This window comes from Cryptomeria japonica, chromosome 10 (assembly GCF_030272615.1).
Source record: "Cryptomeria japonica chromosome 10, Sugi_1.0, whole genome shotgun sequence".
Lineage (NCBI taxonomy): Eukaryota > Viridiplantae > Streptophyta > Pinopsida > Cupressales > Cupressaceae > Cryptomeria > Cryptomeria japonica.
In genome coordinates this window covers 191,050,619-191,070,630 of record NC_081414.1, presented here as the reverse complement: position 1 = coordinate 191,070,630, position 20,012 = coordinate 191,050,619, and the positions used below count along the sequence as shown (strand labels likewise).

The 20,012-nt window shown below is 33.3% G+C and overlaps 1 protein-coding gene across 1 annotated transcript; it reads right to left on the bottom strand.

The window, feature by feature from the left end:
• Positions 1–3,552: 3,552 nt before the first annotated feature.
• On the bottom strand, positions 3,553–10,736 carry LOC131079192 (probable E3 ubiquitin-protein ligase ARI8). Its single transcript, XM_058017097.2, has 4 exons — positions 10,681–10,736; positions 4,325–4,526; positions 4,172–4,246; positions 3,553–3,978 (listed from the first exon to the last, which is right to left on the bottom strand). Exons 1-4 carry the CDS (start codon positions 10,734–10,736, stop codon positions 3,553–3,555), a joined length of 759 nt encoding a protein of 252 aa, XP_057873080.2.
• Positions 10,737–20,012: the final 9,276 nt, after the last annotated feature.

Genomic DNA, 20,012 nt, shown 5'->3' with positions numbered 1-20,012 from the left:
TGGAATTGACAAAAAGGATGCTCAATTGGTTTATAACTTGTTGGACAAGCTTCCTTCAGAGTATGCAGCCTTTGTATCTAGCTTTCACACCCATAGGTTAGCTCAAGGTTCCTCATACACTTCTCCCTCATTTGATTCATTCATGAAGATTTTCCCTTGACCTTGCCCAATTCCACCCACCAATGAGTTGCAATGCTTCTCCTAAGGTCTCACCTACTCATGAGACTCAAAACCCCTTACTCTGGCTAATAAGGGCTAGGCTTGTTCTACACCTTCCAAGGTCTTAGCAAGGTTAGGATAGGTCTTAAACCATGTTTTACATCCATCCATGTGCCCCCTAGAAGTTACAACCTTCATCCCTCCTACCGTTTTCACTATTTTGTGTTTTGCCTACAAAATAGGGCTACAAGGATTAGGACCAATTAGGCCTCCTACCTAGTCCTTTAGGGCTCCCTCTCACAAACGATGCACAAACTACCCAAACTCCCAAAATGGACTACCATTCATTTGGAAAGGGCTCAAGGATTTCTCTAGTTTTGGGCCTCCAAGTGGCCATACAGTGCCTTGGGCGAATTTTGGGGTTTTTAAGGGTTTTGTGAGGGTTTTTTATGGTCTGCCTAGGTCACAGTGGATGTTTTGTGTTTTAGCCACCTTGTCTTGATTTGTGGAGGCTCCTCCTTCAAACTAGTGGTACTTCACACACTCCTCTACACCTCCTCCAAAGGGTGCACTCTCCTCTGACCAACCTTGCTCTCCAAGACCTCTGCACCAACAACCATTCCTAACTGGGCACTATCCAGTCTCGCCTAGGAATGGGTCTTCAAATGGCTTCCTTGCATTTTCAAGGGCCTTTCTTGCATGGAACTATGGTACAAGGTCTTCACTCCCATTCCCCATGGTTTCATGGTGATTCCACAATGGGGAGTGGAGTTATGATTCCATTTGCACAAACCAACCCAAAACTGGACAGTGAGAAGGCAATTTACAAACTATTTACAAAAACACACAACCTACAAATAAAAACCTAATATAATTGCTAAAAATGAAATTATTTACACCATATAAGACACTCCACATAGTTTTACATGCAAATCAATCCATTAACTTGCTCGGTTGCTTCATTCAAACTGACTGGTAACCAACAAACAGTCACTGTCAAGCTTTTCTTACTTGGGTCGTACAATGTCTGACATCCAACCCAATAAATTAGGGTTTGGAAATACTCATACTACCCAAACCTCAGTCAGTGTGCCAAAATTAGGGCTCTCCATGCTCAATAAGAGTCTTTTACCTTTTGGGTGGAAAAGTTGCTTAACAACTTTTAAAAGTTGTCATGCAACTTTTGCATCTTTTGAGCAACTTTACCATTGTTGCTTTTCATCACTCCTAGAACTATTTTGGTCTATCCTAAGGAAATCAACATACCATTAAGGCCTAACACACATCCAAGGCACACTCAACCTCTCCTGCACAAGAAATCACAACAAAAACACTAAGGACCTAAAACTAGGACCTAGACAAGAACAAATGAGCACAAGGCTCTTATTACCAATACAATGGCTTCAAAAGAAGCATAACACCAAAAAAAAAAAGAAGGAGGAAGAGCTTGGAAGGGTGATCCTACACCATACTCCCCCTCTACACACAACTAAGAAATAGAAGAAGAGATGAGAGCCGAGTCTATGCCAAGTCTCTTGAACCTGCTCTCTTCAACCCAGGAGCTTCAAACTCAAGCTGACCTACCCACTTCACCAAGTGTTCCATGTAGACCTGGTGTCTAGCGAACTTCTTTACTTTGGATTCCAAGACCTCCTCTGCTATAGGCTTCTTCACCTATGGTAAGACATTAACATCTAGGTCCTACAACACCTTGGCTTGGTTCTCCTTTTGCCCTGCTATTTCACCCTTGTACATGTTCAGGTCAGGTACATTAAAGACCGGTGAAATGGCTAAGTCAGAAGGAAGTTCAACCTTATAGGCATTCTCACCATATTTTGCCAGAATTCTACAAGGTCCTACCCTCTTCATTTTCCATTTGGTAGGCTTACCACCTTGCACCCTAGCTTTGCTCAAATGGACCATCACATAGTCACCCACCTTGAACTGAACCTCTCTCCTTTTCTCATCCATTTTGGCCTTCAGTTTTTGAGTGGATTCAAGGATGGCTTTCTTAACTTTCTCTTGGACTTCCTTGATGGTTTGGGTGAAGTCCTCTGCTTGCCCACTCATCATTTCCAAGGTACCAAGGTCTCTCAACTCACATACTCTTCTTGGATGTCTACCATAGACAGCCTCAAAAGGACTTCTACCAGTGGTCCTATTCACACTGTCATTATATGCATACTCTACTTGAGGAATGATTAGATCCCATGTTTGCACATACTCCTTAGTTAAACACCTCAACAAGTTACCTAACACCCTATTGATGACTTCAGTTTGACCATCTGTTTGTGGATGGTAAGATGAGCTAAATGAGAGATTAGTTCCAAGTCTACTCCATAATGTTTGCCAAAAATGACCCATGAACTTGTTGTCCCTGTCTGAAACAATTCTTGAAGGGAGTCCATGAATCCTAACAATCTCCTTAAAGAAGAGATGTGCAACATAGCTAGCATCATGTGTAGTCCTACATGGAATGAAATGGCTCATCTTGGAAAATCTATCTACTACCATATAGATGTTGTCCATACCTGTCTTTGTCTTGGGAAGTCCTACTAAAAAGTCCATGCTTATGCATTCCCAAGGTCTATTAGGGACCGGCAATGGTTGATAGAGACCAGCATTGCTTGATCCTCCTTTTGCTCTTTGGCATACACCACATTGTTCTACATATCTTTTCACATCTCTTGGCAACTTTGGCCAATAGTAGTACCTCTGTACTAAATCCAAGGTTTTGTTGACTCCAAAGTTTCCACTTAAACTACCATTGTGTTTCTCTTGGATGAGGTTTTCCCTCATGGATCCTCTTGGTACACACAACTGATTACCCTTGAACAAGAGACCATTTTGGAGAGTGTAATCTGCATACTCACCATGGAAATGGTTCTTAAACTCCTTGCAAACCTTGTAAGCTAATGAGAAGTCTTCATCTCCTTCATAGAGGTCCTTGAAACCTTCTATTCCTATACTCTGCAACTATAGTTCTTGAACTATCAACAACTTCCTGCTTAATGCATCTACCACCTTGTTGAGTTGCCCCTTCTTATCCTTGATGGTGAAGGTGAAGGTGAAGGTGAAGGATTGGAGGTATTCCATCCATTTCAAATGCCTATTGCCTTTCACAGTTTGCAATTTATTTTGATCGTATTTCTACACCATTAATATTATTGAAATCAGATGAAACTCAAATCAAGTCATGTCCGTGAAGTGCATGGTCATATATTAAAATAGTGGTGTGACAATTACGCCATCAATTAAACTGGTTGCATTGAAAGATGACACCTATATTTTCGCATTAAGCTACAATTCTTTCTTTCAAGATTCATTAGCCGCCCAGCACACATAATAATGGTTAATGATATTTCCATTTCATTCTCTCTCTACTACATCATCTTAACTATCATAATACCAATCACAGGCATAATGAGCATCATGGTCAAACCAATTGCCAAGGCAGAACAAGCAAAACTCAAAGCAACATGGAAATACACAAGTCATATGCCTGCAACCTCCACCTTTCTCAATGGCAGAATTACACTTGGGGCAACGCTTTGTGTTAACCAACTTCCAGTTTTCTGTTTTCCCAAAATCATTGTTCTCCAACATACTCTTTTTTGCAATCTCACAATCTACTGGACCATGAGCTTCCTCTAAACAGTTCCAACAAAACTCATAACAGCATTCACAAGTAACCTCATATGACCCTGACCCACTTCCATGATTACCCACTTCAACAGCATACTCACAACCAGGGGCTGGACACCATTTGATTGTTTTCTTCCTTTCAAGAAACCAATAAAGAAAGAACCATTTCTTGACCTAGAGAACATTTACAAAATGGTTCAAGGCATCTCAGTCTGAGACATCTTGCTCCTACTTGATCTATTATTTCTTGAATCCAGTTTAGCCAACACCCAATACAAAAATAATTCCCACAAGTGCCTCCTCTCATTCCATTCATGGAAAAACTATCACTGGAAACACCACATTCCATCACAAAATTTGTATCAACCTCTGAAACCCCAGTTTTGAATAGCCCTAAATCTCTTCTTATCTCCTCCTTCACAAGCCACTCATCAATCACCCTCTGGAAATCCCACCCAAAGTGAAGCAAAAGAATAACAGCCTCATCTCTAGAGATGGATAGGATGGAGCAAACACTTACCATTCCCTCTTCTTGGCGCTGGCATATATCCTCCTCCTTCACAACAGTATATATGTTTATCTTCTTCTCATGATGCTCCTGCTCAAAGAAATCAGTTACGTGGTTTTCATCTTCAAGTTCATCACTATCACAAAAATATTTATCAGAAGTATATTCTTCATCTTCTCCCTGGTTATGATGAAGATCGTCTTTGCCATCCACACTATAAAAACAGAGACAAAATACATTTATTGAAGCAAGATCTCACTAAATTTATAGGCCATTTTTTTTAAAAAAAATTAAATGGACGACATGTATTTCTAAAGATAGAATTAGCTATTTTTTTACTTCGCCTAATAGTAGCTTGAGGTCAGGGCTAATGGTAAAGATAAAATAAGACAAGAACGTATTTTTAATAAATATTAATAAAAAAAATTAAGTGGGTAAAAAGCTAAGAATTTTAGTGTAAACAGAAGTTACAGCAATAAAAAGAGTGAGTTAACACAGCCACATAAGTGGACTGTACAGTCAAAATTATAAATTTTGGGAGCATCTTTTCTTATTATACTAGTATTTAGTATATCCTAAATATAGGTAAAGAAATACTAATATAAAATAAATATATAATTTTAAAATGAATGTTATTAATATAAATTAATATGTTTATTTTTAAAAGAGCTATTTAAAATATATTTTAAAAAAATATTTTGAAGGTGGTTATCATTTTTTTAAATTTGATATAATTTTTTTTAATTGTGATTAATTTTTTTAGGAGTTTGTATTATGTAAATGAGAATTGAAGTTCTTTCTAGTTCATTATGAAATTCCTTAAATTGACTCAAATTTTCAAAAGTGTAATCATTTTTCTTGCTTATTTTGAGTTCTTAGTCAATCTATATAATTTGCATTAAATGATTTAAATGTGGAGAACTATCATCTAAATATATCAATGCTTCTACTAAAATCTTTTTTCACATAATACATCTGTTGCTTTATGGAGTAAAGAGATAGAAAAACAAAAATATATATTATTTTTATTTTTTTTTAAACTAAAAAAATCTTTTATAAAAATTAATAAAATTATCTTTAAAAGATTTTATAAAATCTATATATAACACAAATTTATTAACTTCAAACCTAAAAAACCTAAAAAATAACTTTTCATGTATTTAGTGTATCTCTAAGAAAAATATTCTATATAAATAAAAATAAAATAAATAATGTACATAAAATAAAAATTAATAAAATTATCATTAAGGGATTTTATAAAATCTATATATAACACAAATTTATTAACTTCAAAACTAAAAAATAATTTTCATGTATTTAGTGTATCTCTATTAATTTTATTTTACATATATTGTTTAATTTTAATTCAAGAACCATTTTATTCTATTATATTATTTTTATTTGAAAAAGTATTTTTATATAAATTTAAATTTTCCTTCTTAAAAAATTACAAATTGTTATTTCAATAAAAACTTGTACTTTAGAAAGATTACAAGTTCAAATTCTACAAAGGAGTAGGGTATGGATATGTAGCCTTATCGACTTTGATCCATTAATGATAAAAAATAATAATAATAATAATAATTCTTTTAAGTATATATCCACTATATTTTAAATTTCATGAAATTATTTTAAGTATATATCAAATATATTTTTAAAAAAAAATCATTAAATTTACCATGATCATTATAAAATATCTCTCACCAAAATTATAATTAAAAAATTAAATTAAATAATTAATAAAATATAACAGTTAAATATGTAAGATACTTCGAGATTCATTCTTATATTTTAAATATTTTATATCACTAGTCTTATCTAGCCTCTTATGTTAATTAATTAAAAATAATAATAATTAATTAGATTACCCATTTAGCTAATTAAGTAGTTTACCCTGGCATTTATCTATATATCGCTTTTTTTTTTTCAACTTCTATAATCTTAACCAAAATTAACTTTAAATCTTATTCATCTAATAACTAAATTAATCTTAATCATTCATCCCCAACTACCAACCACTTAAATAATTATAATTCATATCATCAATCCTTAATCAAATTAATCTTCAATCATAGACATCAATTTAATCGACCAAATCCTAGCTATTCATACCCAACTACCTTGTATCCAAACTCAAGTCAACTTTGAATATTATCCATTTTACTAAAATCAATATTATCCCTCAATTCACTAGATACTATTGTTAATTTCCAACTCCCTCTTAGATTCAAATAGAAAATAATAATCCTTCAATTATAATCTTTCATTTCAAATGAATCTCAATTCATCATTTCTCTCATCCCCACTCTATAAATCCATTACAATCCTCAACTAAAAGAGAGAAAAATCCTTATGTAATACATGTTTCCACATTGAGGATTCTACAAGAGGAATTTGACATCAAAACACATCAAGAGCACATCCAATAACACAAGGTTCCTATTGGAATTTTATTTCGATGTCAATTTGTATCCCTTTCTTTCTCAATCAAAGGCAGTGGTACGAATTGAAGTAGGATTCAGTCTTGTTTACATTTCCTCATTTATTCCTAGTGGTAGGAATCAAAGTGGGCTTCAATTTGTATCCCTTTATTTCTCAATCAAAGGTAGTGGTAGGAATTGTAATAGTATTCAATTTTGTATCTTGTTCTTTCTCAATCAAAGGTAAATACATACTGAGGACCCCACAAGCAAAAATTGTATCCAAAAACATCAAGAGCACATTCAATCACCCAAGTTTTCTATTGGATTTTGTATTTCCATTTGTTTTGTATCCCTTTCTTTCTCAATCAAAGGTAGCTATCGGCATTGAAGTAGGATTCGATTTTGTCTGCTTTTCATTATTCATTCCTTCATTTTACTACAAGGTCTCAAAATATTAGGGTAAGAATTATCACTACCCACTCAAGTGAGTATCCTATGACATAAAATGCAACTCCCCAGACAAGCATCTTTGACTCCCATTACACAAGTTAGAATATGTAACTCCTAATTGGTCCCTCATGTAGAACTAATTGCATTTGATGCCCAAATGGAAATTAAAAATTCTCTTACAAGTCTAAATTATGTAGACCCTATTCAATGCCCCATTACAAATAATATTTCCAAGTACCCAAAGAGTAATAAAAGTGTTTACATATGTGACCATCTTCATATGGGCTTCCTATTAAGGATATAGCTTCATTTGGATTGAAGCAAGTAATATATAACGACATTCAATTAAGGGTCATGTGTCTACGTGGCATAAGCCACGTAGAAGCCATGCCCCTACATGTACATGACTCTTCATCCTTTTATGTATAGGCATTGACACTTGTTGTGAACTAAAACCAATAACTGTGGCAGTTTCAAGAACCAGCAACTTGTCCATATTATCATAGAAGATTAATAGTTAGAGTTATATATATATATATATATATATATATATATATATATATATATATATATATATATATATATATATATATATATATATATATATATATATATATATATATATATATATATATATATATATATATATATATATATATATATATACACAAATCGAAGGTAAAACATATTCATTGCAGTGATCTTATTAAAGTCTATCCTCACTGCATATTACCAGACTACTGTATTCTCTATCTCTGATCTAAATTCCTTAACATGGTATCAGAGCCAAGTTGGTAGAGAAATAATGAAATAGTGACATCTCTTTTCTAAAAAAATTCAGACTTGCACTCAGAATCAAAGGAAAAACAATCATGGTGAATAGTGTTAGAGTGGAGGATAGACTCGAAGGTGCATCCAACTTCGTCTCATGGAGAATTCGAATAACAACAATTCTTCAAGATCTCAAACTAGATGCATACATAGAAGAAGATACTAAGATGCCCGAAGACGAGCCAGAGAAAACAACCTAGAAAAGACACAACAACAACAAGGCTAAGAAAATCATAATTGATGTTGTTAAAGATCACATTCTCCCAACCATCTCAAAACTAACTACAGCTTATGATACGTTCAAGACCATTCAAAACTCATATGAAATAAATAATGCAAGCAAATTGCTCACTTTAAAACAACAATTAATGCATATCTACATGAACAAAGGAGAAAAAATCACATCCTATTTCATTGAGGATTTCAGAACTAAAAGACCAATTGTCAACTACTGGGAATAATATAGATGATATGGAGCTATCTCTAATAGAACTTAAAAGATTACCATCTAGTTGGGAATCCTTTATTCAAGGCATTAGTGCCTGTCCGACACTTCCAAAATTTGATCAACTCAAGAATGATTGTACTCAAGAAGAATCTCAACTAATCACAAGATAATTGGGTCCAAACAAAGGGGGAGAAATTCAAGCACTACATGCTAACACAAGCAACAAAGGGAAGAAAAGAAAGTTCAAATGGAAGAGAGAAAATAATCAAAAAATCAAAGACTTCTCCAAGATTCAATGCTACAAGTGTGATAAATTTGGACACACTCATAGAATCTGCCCAAAAAGAAAGAAAGCCCAGGAAACCATAGCTAAAGTCAAGGAAGTAGAGAATCCTCTATTTTTATTAGCCTTATCAAGCGAACTAAACTCAAACAAACATATGTGGATAATCGACAGTGGAGCATATTGACACATAACCGCCTTTAGAGATCAATTCGAAACCTTTGAAGGCCACTCAACTGAAGAAGTTACAATAGGAGATAGTTTGACCTATCCAGTGAAAGGAATTGGGACCTGCTTAATTCAATTAAGAATGGGAGTTACATTACAATTGAAAGATGTCCTGTTTGTACCAGGTATCAAAAGGAATTTGGTCTCTATTTCAGGACTACATGATCAAGGATATCGCGTCACCTTCCATGAAGATAAACTTCTCCTCTGGCCTAAAAACTCTAATATAAAGAATGATATTCCTATTGGATCTAGAGATGGTAGTTTATATAAATTATGTAATACTCACAAACAAGCACTAAATCATGAATTATCAAACTCTAATGAAATTTGGCATACAAGATTAGGACATCTTCGATTTAGTGCCCTACCTTCTATAGGAAAAATTACCATAGGATTACCCAATCTAAAATCTAATCATGTTGGAACTTGTAAAGGATGTGCTCTAGGGAAGAACTCAAAGGGGTCCTTTCCCTCAAGTTAACACAAATCAAAAGTTGTACTAGAACTTGTCCACACCGATTTGTGTGGTCCAATGCTATTACCATCACTAGGAGGATTCTTGTATTATCTGATATTTATTGATGATTACTCTAGGAAAACTTGGATCTATTTCATAAAACTCAAAGAATCAAATGAAGTGTTATTGAAATTTAAAAAATTTAAGGCCCTAGTGGAAAATAAAAATGGGAAGAAAATAAAGACTCTAAGATCAGATAATGGGGGTGAATATATCTGTGAAAATTTTAAAGAATTCTGCATTTCTGTTGGGATTAAGAGGGAGTGTATTGTACCTTATAATCCTCAAAAAAATGGAGTTGCAGAAAGAAAAAATAGAGCCATCATCAAAGCTGCTAAAACCATGATGCATGATCAAAATATACATATCTCATTTTGGGCTAAACCCTCAAATACAGCTATGTACATTCAAAATAGATGCCCTCATTCAATCCAAGAGAATATAACACTTGAAGAAGCCTTTACAGGAAATAAACCAGATTTAAGCCATCTAAGAATCTTTGGTTGCCACATGTATATTCACATTCCTAAAGAAAAGAGAACCAAACTAGAACACTCCGGGAAGAAAGGCATATTTGTTGGCTATAGTGAAACCACTAAAGGATACAGAGTCTATATTCCAGGACGAAGATCTATTGAAATTAGTAGAGATGTCAAATTTGAAGAAGATGTTGCTTACAAACTATCTCTAAGTGCAGAAGATGATCCAACCGTAGAATCAGATGAAAATCCTATAATTGGAAATCAGAGGGAGAATAGCATAGAAAATCATGAACTTCAATCACCTAATTTCGAGAATACTGAAAATCCTAACAACAAGAAAAGATCACTATGGGCAAAAAAGATGATTGAAGAAAATAATGTGGAACCCGATGAAATCTGCAAAGAGAATAAGAAAACAAGAAGTCAATCATGCTATGTTGCACTCATGACCGAACTTACAAAATCTAAACCATCAAATGTTGAAGAGGCTTTAACATGTCAAGCTTGGAAAGATGCAATGATTGAGGAATACAAATCTATCTTAAAGAATGATGTCTGGGACATTGTACCTAGACCAAAAGACAAATCAGTTGTCTCATCAAAGTGGTTATTCAAAATCAAATATGCACCAGATGGTAGTATTGGAAAACACAAAGCCAGATTCGTTGCCAGGGGGTTCTCTCAAAAGGCTAGAGTTGATTACGAAAAGACATTTGTTCCAATTGCTCGATATACTTCTGTAACAACTATCATTGCCATTGTAGCTTCCAAAGGGTGGAAGATACACCAAACAAACGTGAATACCGCATTTTTGAATGGTGTTATTGAAGAAGAAGTATATATAGAACAACCTGAAGGATTTTCTACACATGATAGAAATAACTATGTGTGTAGACTAAAAAAAAGCTCTCTACGGTCTTAAGCAAGCTCCCAAGGCATGTTACGGAAGGATAGCTTGTTATCTCTCCAAACTAGGATATTCCAAAAATGAAGTAGACTCTAATATATACTTCAAAATATTGGATGGTGACATTTTAATACTTGTTCTCTATGTTGATGACTTGTTGATAACAGGAGAAGATCACCTCATTGCAAAATGCAAACAAGATCTTGTGGTTCAATTCGATAGGAAGGATCTAGGTCTACTGCACTATTTTCTGGTCTTAGAAGTATCAAAAAAAGAGAATTATATTTTCCTAAATCAAGGAAAATACACCACTGATACCCGTACTAGATTTGGTATGACAAATTGTAAGCCTCTATCCATTCCAATAGAAACAAATCTTCATAAGCTAAAAAGTGAAGCAGCAGATTCATAACCTATAGATCCTACACACTATAGACAAATTATTGGATCTCTTATGTACCTGGTAAACACTCACCCTGATATTTGTTATGCTACCAACGTGTTAAGTCATTTCATGTGCGAACCTAAGAAGATTCACCTAATGGCTGCTAAGCATATTCTGAGATACTTGCATGGCACTATTAGACTTGGTCTGAAGTATAAAAATCTTGAGATACAACTCCAAGGGTATTATGATTCCAACTGGGCAGGAAGTTCCATTGATCATAAAAGTACAACGGGGTGTTGCTTTAGTCTTGGATCAGCTATCATATCCTGGTTTAGTAGAAAATAGTCAGCAGTTGCTTAGAGTTCCATTGAAGCCAAATATATAGCTGCCTCCACGAGAGCATGTGAGGCAGTATGGTTAAGGAAATTGCTAGTTGGACTATTTGGGAAGCCCCTAAACCCCACTGTGATTCACTATGATAATCAAAGTTGCATCAAACTTTCTGTAAATCCTATTTTTCATAGTTGATCCAAGCATATAGAAATCCCATACCATTACATAAGAGATATGGTAGATAGACATGTCATCAAATTGACCTACATCAGCACTGAAGAGAAAAGTGTCGACATATTCACCAAACCTCTTGCAAAGTTGAAAGTGGAGTACTTTAGAGGTAAACTTCATATGACTAAATTATAATGGAAATTTTTGATATTAATCTTAATCATATGTAATTGATATATTCATGAATATCTTGAATGCAATATTGCATGTATGTGTTATGTCATGGAAGGTGATGATCTTTCATGTGATGTAAGTGTAAGATCGCTATTGTAAGGTGACGACTTTCACAATAGCCTGATCTGTTATCAAGATTGACTACATTAAGTTTTTGTCCCAGAATGTGTCGGAAATCTTGATACTAAATTTTCTATGATGAGTTATTGAAGTTTTATCATTAAATGATTGTTCCAAAATATGTCATAAATTATGCTAACAATCATATCATTATTGACTACATTAATTTGTTGTCTTGGAATGTGTCGAATATCATGATATTAAAATTATTTCACCTGTGATAATGAAAATGTTACAATTGTCACTAGACTCAAGGTTGTAATCTGATAAGACTTCAAGTAGTTGTTGTCCCAGAGTGTTGGATATCAAATAATCCATATATCTCTAAGATATAAAGTATTTCAATAGTAAGTGTTACTAAGTGAATGATCATGTCAAATGAATGTGTAATCTAGAATGTTGTTCCTTAAAACTTAATTATGAAATTCAATCCTCTTTTGCTAAGAGGAAGTGTTAAGGATATAGCTTCATTCTGATTGAAGCAAGTAATATATAACGACATTGAACGAAGCGTCATGTCCACGGAGGGTCATGACTCTACATGGAAAAAGCCACGTATAAGTCATGCCCCTATGTGGACATGACTCTTCGTCCTTTTATTTATAGGCATCGACACTTGCTCATGTGAACTAAAACCAATAACCATTGCAATTTCACGAACCAGCAAGCTATCGATATTATCATAGAAGATTAATATATATATATATATATATATATATACACACACATCGGAGGTAAAACATATTCATTGTAGTGATCTTATTAAAGTCTATCCTCACTACATATTACCAGACTATTGTATTCTATATCTCTGATCTAAATTCCTTAACACTTCCCATTTTCCAAATCCATGAACTCTGGACATTAATATATAAATAATCATTTATATGAGAAATTAAATTTTATGATATCCATGTCGTGAATAATACACTTAATACTTACATTCTCCCACTTGATGGTCACTTTTTAAAAGTGTGTGGGGCTTCAAAAAATGAACTTAAGTATTAAAAATAGAATGTTTATAATCTTAACTATCTCATTTGTGCTCATGAGATCAACACAACAACTTGCAACATCTATTAGAAAATAGGATTTATATTTTACAAAAAAAAAAGCATTTTAATGATTGTGTTACTATTAAAATGTTTGGTTACTTTTGTGTTAGTTGAGATTTATTTTTCTATAGAGTAGTTTGAATAAGTTAAATAGTATTATCATGCTTTATAAGAATTTGCATAATGTTGTGTAATGCGTCCTAAACCACTTAATATTATTAAATTCTTGATGTTATTGATTATGCTATTATGGATTAATATATTTTTAACATTCTTCTTTACCATTTCTCAACATGGTATCAAAGCATTTAATTATTCAAAAAATCTACTTGAATGAGTTGCAGACTATAGAAGCTGGGGATCAACCATAGGAGCCAAGAAACATCTGCAAGCAAAACACCTATCACACAAAAGAGATCAAGCAAAAAATATATGTTTTATAAAAACCAGAGAATTCTATATTATTGCACAAAAGAATTGAATATTCAGTATTGAAGGTATGATTACAATGAATGAATTACTTGCTTTATAGGAAGCAAGAGATACCCTAATCCTAAAATTTGAAGAACTAAAGCAATGCAAAGTAGGAGCTAAATTAAGATCGACTACAAGCTAAAAAAAAAGCTAACTAGAAGTGCCTCTAAGTGAATTTAGACTAAAAAAGCATGCCACCTAGATAAAATAAAGCACCTAAGTTTGGCTTAAGTGAAAAAGCAATTAAAGGACATAATTAATAAATAATTAGATGATTGTCCTAAAATTATTGAAGAGTGGTTTTTTAGGACCTAATTAAAGGACCATATCTCATTTTCCCAATTTTGACTTCGTATGACAAAGTTATTGGCAAAATACTGAAGAGTGGTTTTTTAGGGTATTAAGGTAAAAAAAATTTAAAAAAACACTTCTAAATTTAGCTAAGAGGCTATTTTGGTGGGTCCACCAAATTTAGGCTTTGTTGCCAAATTGGTTGACAAGACTACTGATGCAAGTTGTACGTACCTTTTGTACAGATTTGACCCTTTTTTAAAAAAAAAATTGAAACTCGAAAAAAACTTTTTTAAAAAAATTTGATTAAAATAAAAAATTTTAAACCAAAAAAAATGTTGCGTGAAATTTTTTTCAACATGTGAATTTTTTAAGCACTATTTTTTTTCTAATGCAAACACTGATGTAGGCAGAGGTAAGGTTGTATGGATTATTGTCCTTGGTAAAACATGTCAATAAAAAGATCACCAAAATTTTTGCGGATCTCTGATTTTGACAATTTGACAAGCGATTTAAAAGAGTGTTTGGGTATTTTGAGCATGATAATGACCTCCATTTTGGGCCAAAGTCCCAATATTTTTCAGCTACGCGCAAATTTTGCCTCAAATTTTGTGCCCTCAACCAATTTGACCCAATTTTTCAATTGCTTGGATTTTGACGAAATAAAATCAATCTTGGAGGTTTTTTCAATGCTATGGATGTGACGGCAACCTCCATTTGAGCCCAAAGTGCATAGAATATTCACCTCAAGTTGGACCCCTCAAGGATGCGGATAGAAACTTGACAGAAATGCTATAATACCATGTGGAAGTTTATGATCAACTACAAGAGCCAAGAATCATCTGCAAACAAAACACCTATCATGCAAAAGAGATCAAGTAAAAATTGTAGGCTCTATAACAATCAAAGAATTATGTAATATTGTGCAAAAGAATTGAAAATTCATTATTTAAGGTACGATTACAATGAATGAATGACTTGCTTTATAGGAAGCAATAGATGCCCTAAATCTAAAATTAGAAGTACTAAAGCAATGCAAAGTAGGACCTAAATTAACCTCAGTTACAAGCTAAAAAAACTAACTAGAAGTGCCTCTAAGTGAACTTGGACTATAAAAGAATAACACCTAGATAAAATAAAGCACCTAAGTTTAACTTAGGTGAAAAACCAATTAAATGACCTAATAAATAAATAATTAGATAATTGTCTTAAAATTACTCTAACACAGACCAAGATTAAACTACAATGAACATGATGCAATTGGAGAATATATTATTGAGGAGAATTGAATGTTATATAGAAAGCCTTGGAAATTTGTACAAATACTTTAATTAGAACATTAGAAGAAGTTGTCTCTATTTTGAATGTGAAAAGTTGATAAGTATTTTCAATATTTTTTAAGTTTCATGCCAAGTTTGAAATTCTTTTTACATATTTGAACTATTTAGAATGGTTGGAAGTGGGAAAAAACTAATCAAGTAAAATATATTCTAGCTAGGGATACACTTTGTGGTATATATTCAAGTAAAATATATTCTAGTTAGAGAATTTTCACATCTCAAGCTAACTTCTCACTCAAATATGGTGTTTTGTATCAAAAGCATTCGTTTTTCAATTTTTGTTTTCTTTTTTTCGTATGTTTGTAGTGTTGAATAATTTATATATTGCTAACCTTTTTTTTTGAAAGGGGTAAGGTATCTAGTTTAGATAAAAGTCAAAAAAAATGTGTGAATATAATTCAAGAGTCTATGGATTTTAAGAATTATATCTTGACGAGGGTCATGAAACAAATTGATGAAACACTATGGATGTCGTTTAATATGGGTTGTTGCCCAATAACTAAGGAGATATATGATTTGGGAGTTCAGGCACATGATAATATGAGAACTTGAAAATACAACTCAAGAGTCACACCTTTACAAGAATTATGAGGTAGCTCGATGGAACTCTTGGTACAAATATATCAAGACAAGATAGTTATGATTGGTTTGTATGTTTTTTTATAATGTGCACCTTATGAGGGGGTGTTGAAAAATAAGATTTTACACTTTATAATAAAGTCACCTTTGGTATGATCTAGTAATAGTATTAAAATATTTCATTATGTGCCAGTTGGAAGGTATTTTCTTGCAAGGTAGTTCAAATAATTTATATAGGAATGTAATGATTTGTAAGACTTTACATAATATTTTATAAGATTGTATCATAAATAACTTTATATTATTATTTTTCAATGTTTTTTATTAAGGTATTCGGGAAACAAGGGTATTGACCCTATAATAAATAGTCAAAAGGTTAGAAGAAATAGGTCCTAACAATCCATAAACTGTAGAGTAGTACAAACAAGAGAAAGAGAAATAGTTGTAGCCAAACTATCAAACAAGACAACTAATTGTATAAAAAATCCCAAGTTAGGAGAGAGCTGAAATATCACCCACTACACAAGTATGAGAATAGGAAGAGGACGAATAAATACCTTTCTTTCTATGAACAATAGTCCAAGTGATATTGTCATCCAAATTCTCTTTACAAAGAGAAGCATGAGGAGAAACCCTCATAGAGGACCCATCAACACATAAAGAGGAAGCATGCACATGCGCATGAAAAATAGGTGAGGATTCTCCCATGTGGATTCCATTAGAACAAGAGGAACAATGAGAAGTATCTAAAGCTAAAGGTAGGTTACTCTGTAGGGGGAGGTCAGGAAATTCCATGATAGATTTTAAGGGTGTTAGAGTTACACCAAAAGCAAGAGAAGCGTCATCGTCCTGGGATGATTCAATCGATGAATCAAAAGTATTGATAGTTAAGTGATCATCAATAGCATCCTTCAACCATGTAGCACAGCCCTTGCAATGTTAGAGAGGACAATCCATAGCTAAGTGATAGATAGAGAAGAATTGACAACATTGAAGGAGATGCCCTCATAATCAAGATCTTGAGTCCAAGGCATATCCTCAACCATAAAAAGAACATCTCCATGAAGGATCTTGGATATGTCAATATCCACTCGAAAACATGCAAATGTGGAGTGCACGATGAATGAAGTAGAATCATCACCTTTCAAGAAAATGCCAACAGATGTTACCAATGGCCTCATAACAAGAATGCTCCCAAAATTGTAGAGGCAGGTTAAAAATTCTAACCCACATCAGATGCACATTTAGTGGCTCAATAAAATGATTAGAAGTTGACCAAAACTTAATAAATATATAAAGAGAGAGAGAGAGAGAGAGAGAGAGAGAGAGAGAGAGTCCCTCCAAGCCCATGACCTTCCCTACACCAAATTTGTATCCTTAAAAGAGAAAAATGAGGAAATGAAAAACCTTTAGCACATCACAACAATTCAATCCTACCTACCATGAGAGGCATTCATGAATCCAACTTCCATTTGTGAAGTTCAAGAATAAAAGGCCACATATTGAAAAATGTGCACATCAAACCTCTACATTAGTAGAAGTCCACATTTTCCACCACATCTTGGCCACTAACCACCATAAAAATGATTTGGCACAAAGAAGAGGTCAAGATTTATTTATCAAAGAGCAAGTAGCACCTGAACTAGTAGCTTGAGAAAAGTTATGTCAATCAATAGCAAAGGACAACATATAAGTTGCAACAACATCAACAAACTATTCACCATTAACAACAAAAGAAATTATGTTGCACCAGAGACAAGAAGGACACTCATTGCACAGGAACTGTATACTAATGGAATAGCAGTATATCTAGCAATAAGAAGCATACCAAGAGTATATGAAACCTCAACATCAAAAGAAACAAACCCAAAAAATGCACCAACAGTGAATGTACGGTAACCATGAAACCCTACGAATATCATTTTAAAATCTTTTCTAAGTCCATCAACAATAGAAGTCGGTACAACAAGTGCAACAACATCAATACCAACTCATGCACCAATAACAACAATACAACTTATGGTTGCACCAATGATAAGAAGCACACTCACGAAAGACGATGCAGTAAACCCACAACATGATGCAATAATAGGAAGCACACCCACAACTAATGAAACCTATATAGCAAAAAAAAAGTGGGTCAAATGGTGCACCAACAGTAGATGTAAAGGAAGCATGGTTCCCTATGACATATAGTGAACAAACAAGATTAGGAGCGGGAGAGCCCATTTCAAACAAGATTATATTCTATCTCCTTTAACAATGCCATTCACTATGCTATTAAAAATTAATATATTTTTAACATTCTAATTTACTATTTCTCAACATTATCCTCCATCATGCCTAGGAATGACATATAGAACACTATAACAATTGGCATGTTATGCTCTATACTATGCAAGATTTCGTTGAAGATGTAGCGAACCACCCAAAATCTAGGAGCTTCAATGAAAGTACAAAAGAGATCAAATGTGAGAGAATAATGTTATTCTATCAAAAGATAATATGATTATTAATTGAGAATACAAAGAGAACTCTTGGGGTATAGAGACCAAGGTGAAACATAGAATTACATAAGATTATGATATGTTTCTTTATTCTTATTACTTGAAATATAAAATTACAAGTATCATATGTGTACCTTAAGTTAACTAATGTAACTAACTTGTGAGTAGGAACTTGATGATGAATCAAATAAGTAAAACACTTGTTCACACCAACACCCCACCTTAAGTGCAACTTAAGTAGAATGTATGAAATACAAAGATGAAATGATGTAAGGATGGGTCCTAACTATGAGGCCTTGTTAGGTACCCATTTACAAATAAATCTCTCGCAAATAGGGAAAAAGAGAAAACCCAATGGGAAAAAGCTTCTCTCCAAGCAAGAAAATAAAAACTGCTCTCAAAGAATAAAAAGAACAATATCCATGTGAGGAAAAACTTTGTCTATAAGAGAGAAGAGAGATTTTGCAACCATACCAAACTAGAATCTCATACAAAGTAGACTTTCATACAATAATGGTAGATTATTGATAATAAATGATATATGATCAAATCTCATTCATAAATATTCCTTCCCTTAAGAAGAAACAAAATCAAGAATTTATTCAAGATATCTTCTCATTCCTAGAAAGAATATAATAGAAGAAATATCAAAATGTGTGATGTCTTTGAATTCCACTCAAGTGTCTCCATGTTTATGTTGAAGGTGTCACAAAACTCAAAATGTGTGATATCTTTAAACTCTACTCATTTCCCGATGTTGATGCCAAAAGATACCACAACCAAGTCAAGTGTTCCATGCCATGCTGAAGAAAATGAAAATCCAAAAAAAATTGAAATGGATGTAGAAAATAATCCAAAGAGGAATATGACTCAGTGAAATGTTACTCAAAGGTCTCCACACAAAATCCACACTATGAAAAGTGATGATGTAGAGAAGGATAAAGAGGGTCTATATATTTTCTCACAATATTTGAAGAAGACAATGTAACTCCATCAAAGATAACATTCAAGAGAATATGAATATCATCAATAGTGTCCTCTAAGTTGACAAGATAGGACTCACAAAATAAACTTGCAATGGATGTTAATTACTCATCCCAAGTAATTATATTTTTAAGATGATATATATCCTACTACACTAAACCATAAGTACCATTGATGTAGCAATACTAGTCTAGTCAAATGTGATAGGAGATGGAGGAGATGGAATATTAGCACATGTTTTTGGAACCTTAGTGGATGAAAGAACACCAAGATTCAAATAGCCATATTGCATCTCCCCTAAGGTGTCTACACTAGATACTTGAGTGTGTACATCAACATAAGGAATAATGGGAGAAAATAATTAGGTGTACACATAAGATTGGTGATCAACTTCCCCAAATATAATTATGCAAAACTTGATTAATGATAGAATTTGGAGTGAACTCAGCTCTCTTTCCTAGTGCACCATATGTGATGTGATTGATAGAAAGGATAGTCGTTAATAAAGATGGAACGCAAAGAACATCATTAAATGATCATTCGTACATGTCAATAGATCCTTTCTATAAGCATTTACCTAGGTGTTGTTATCCATTAGGATGTGTGATGATGAACAAGAATCAAATGAAGAGAACATACTCTCCACTGAAGC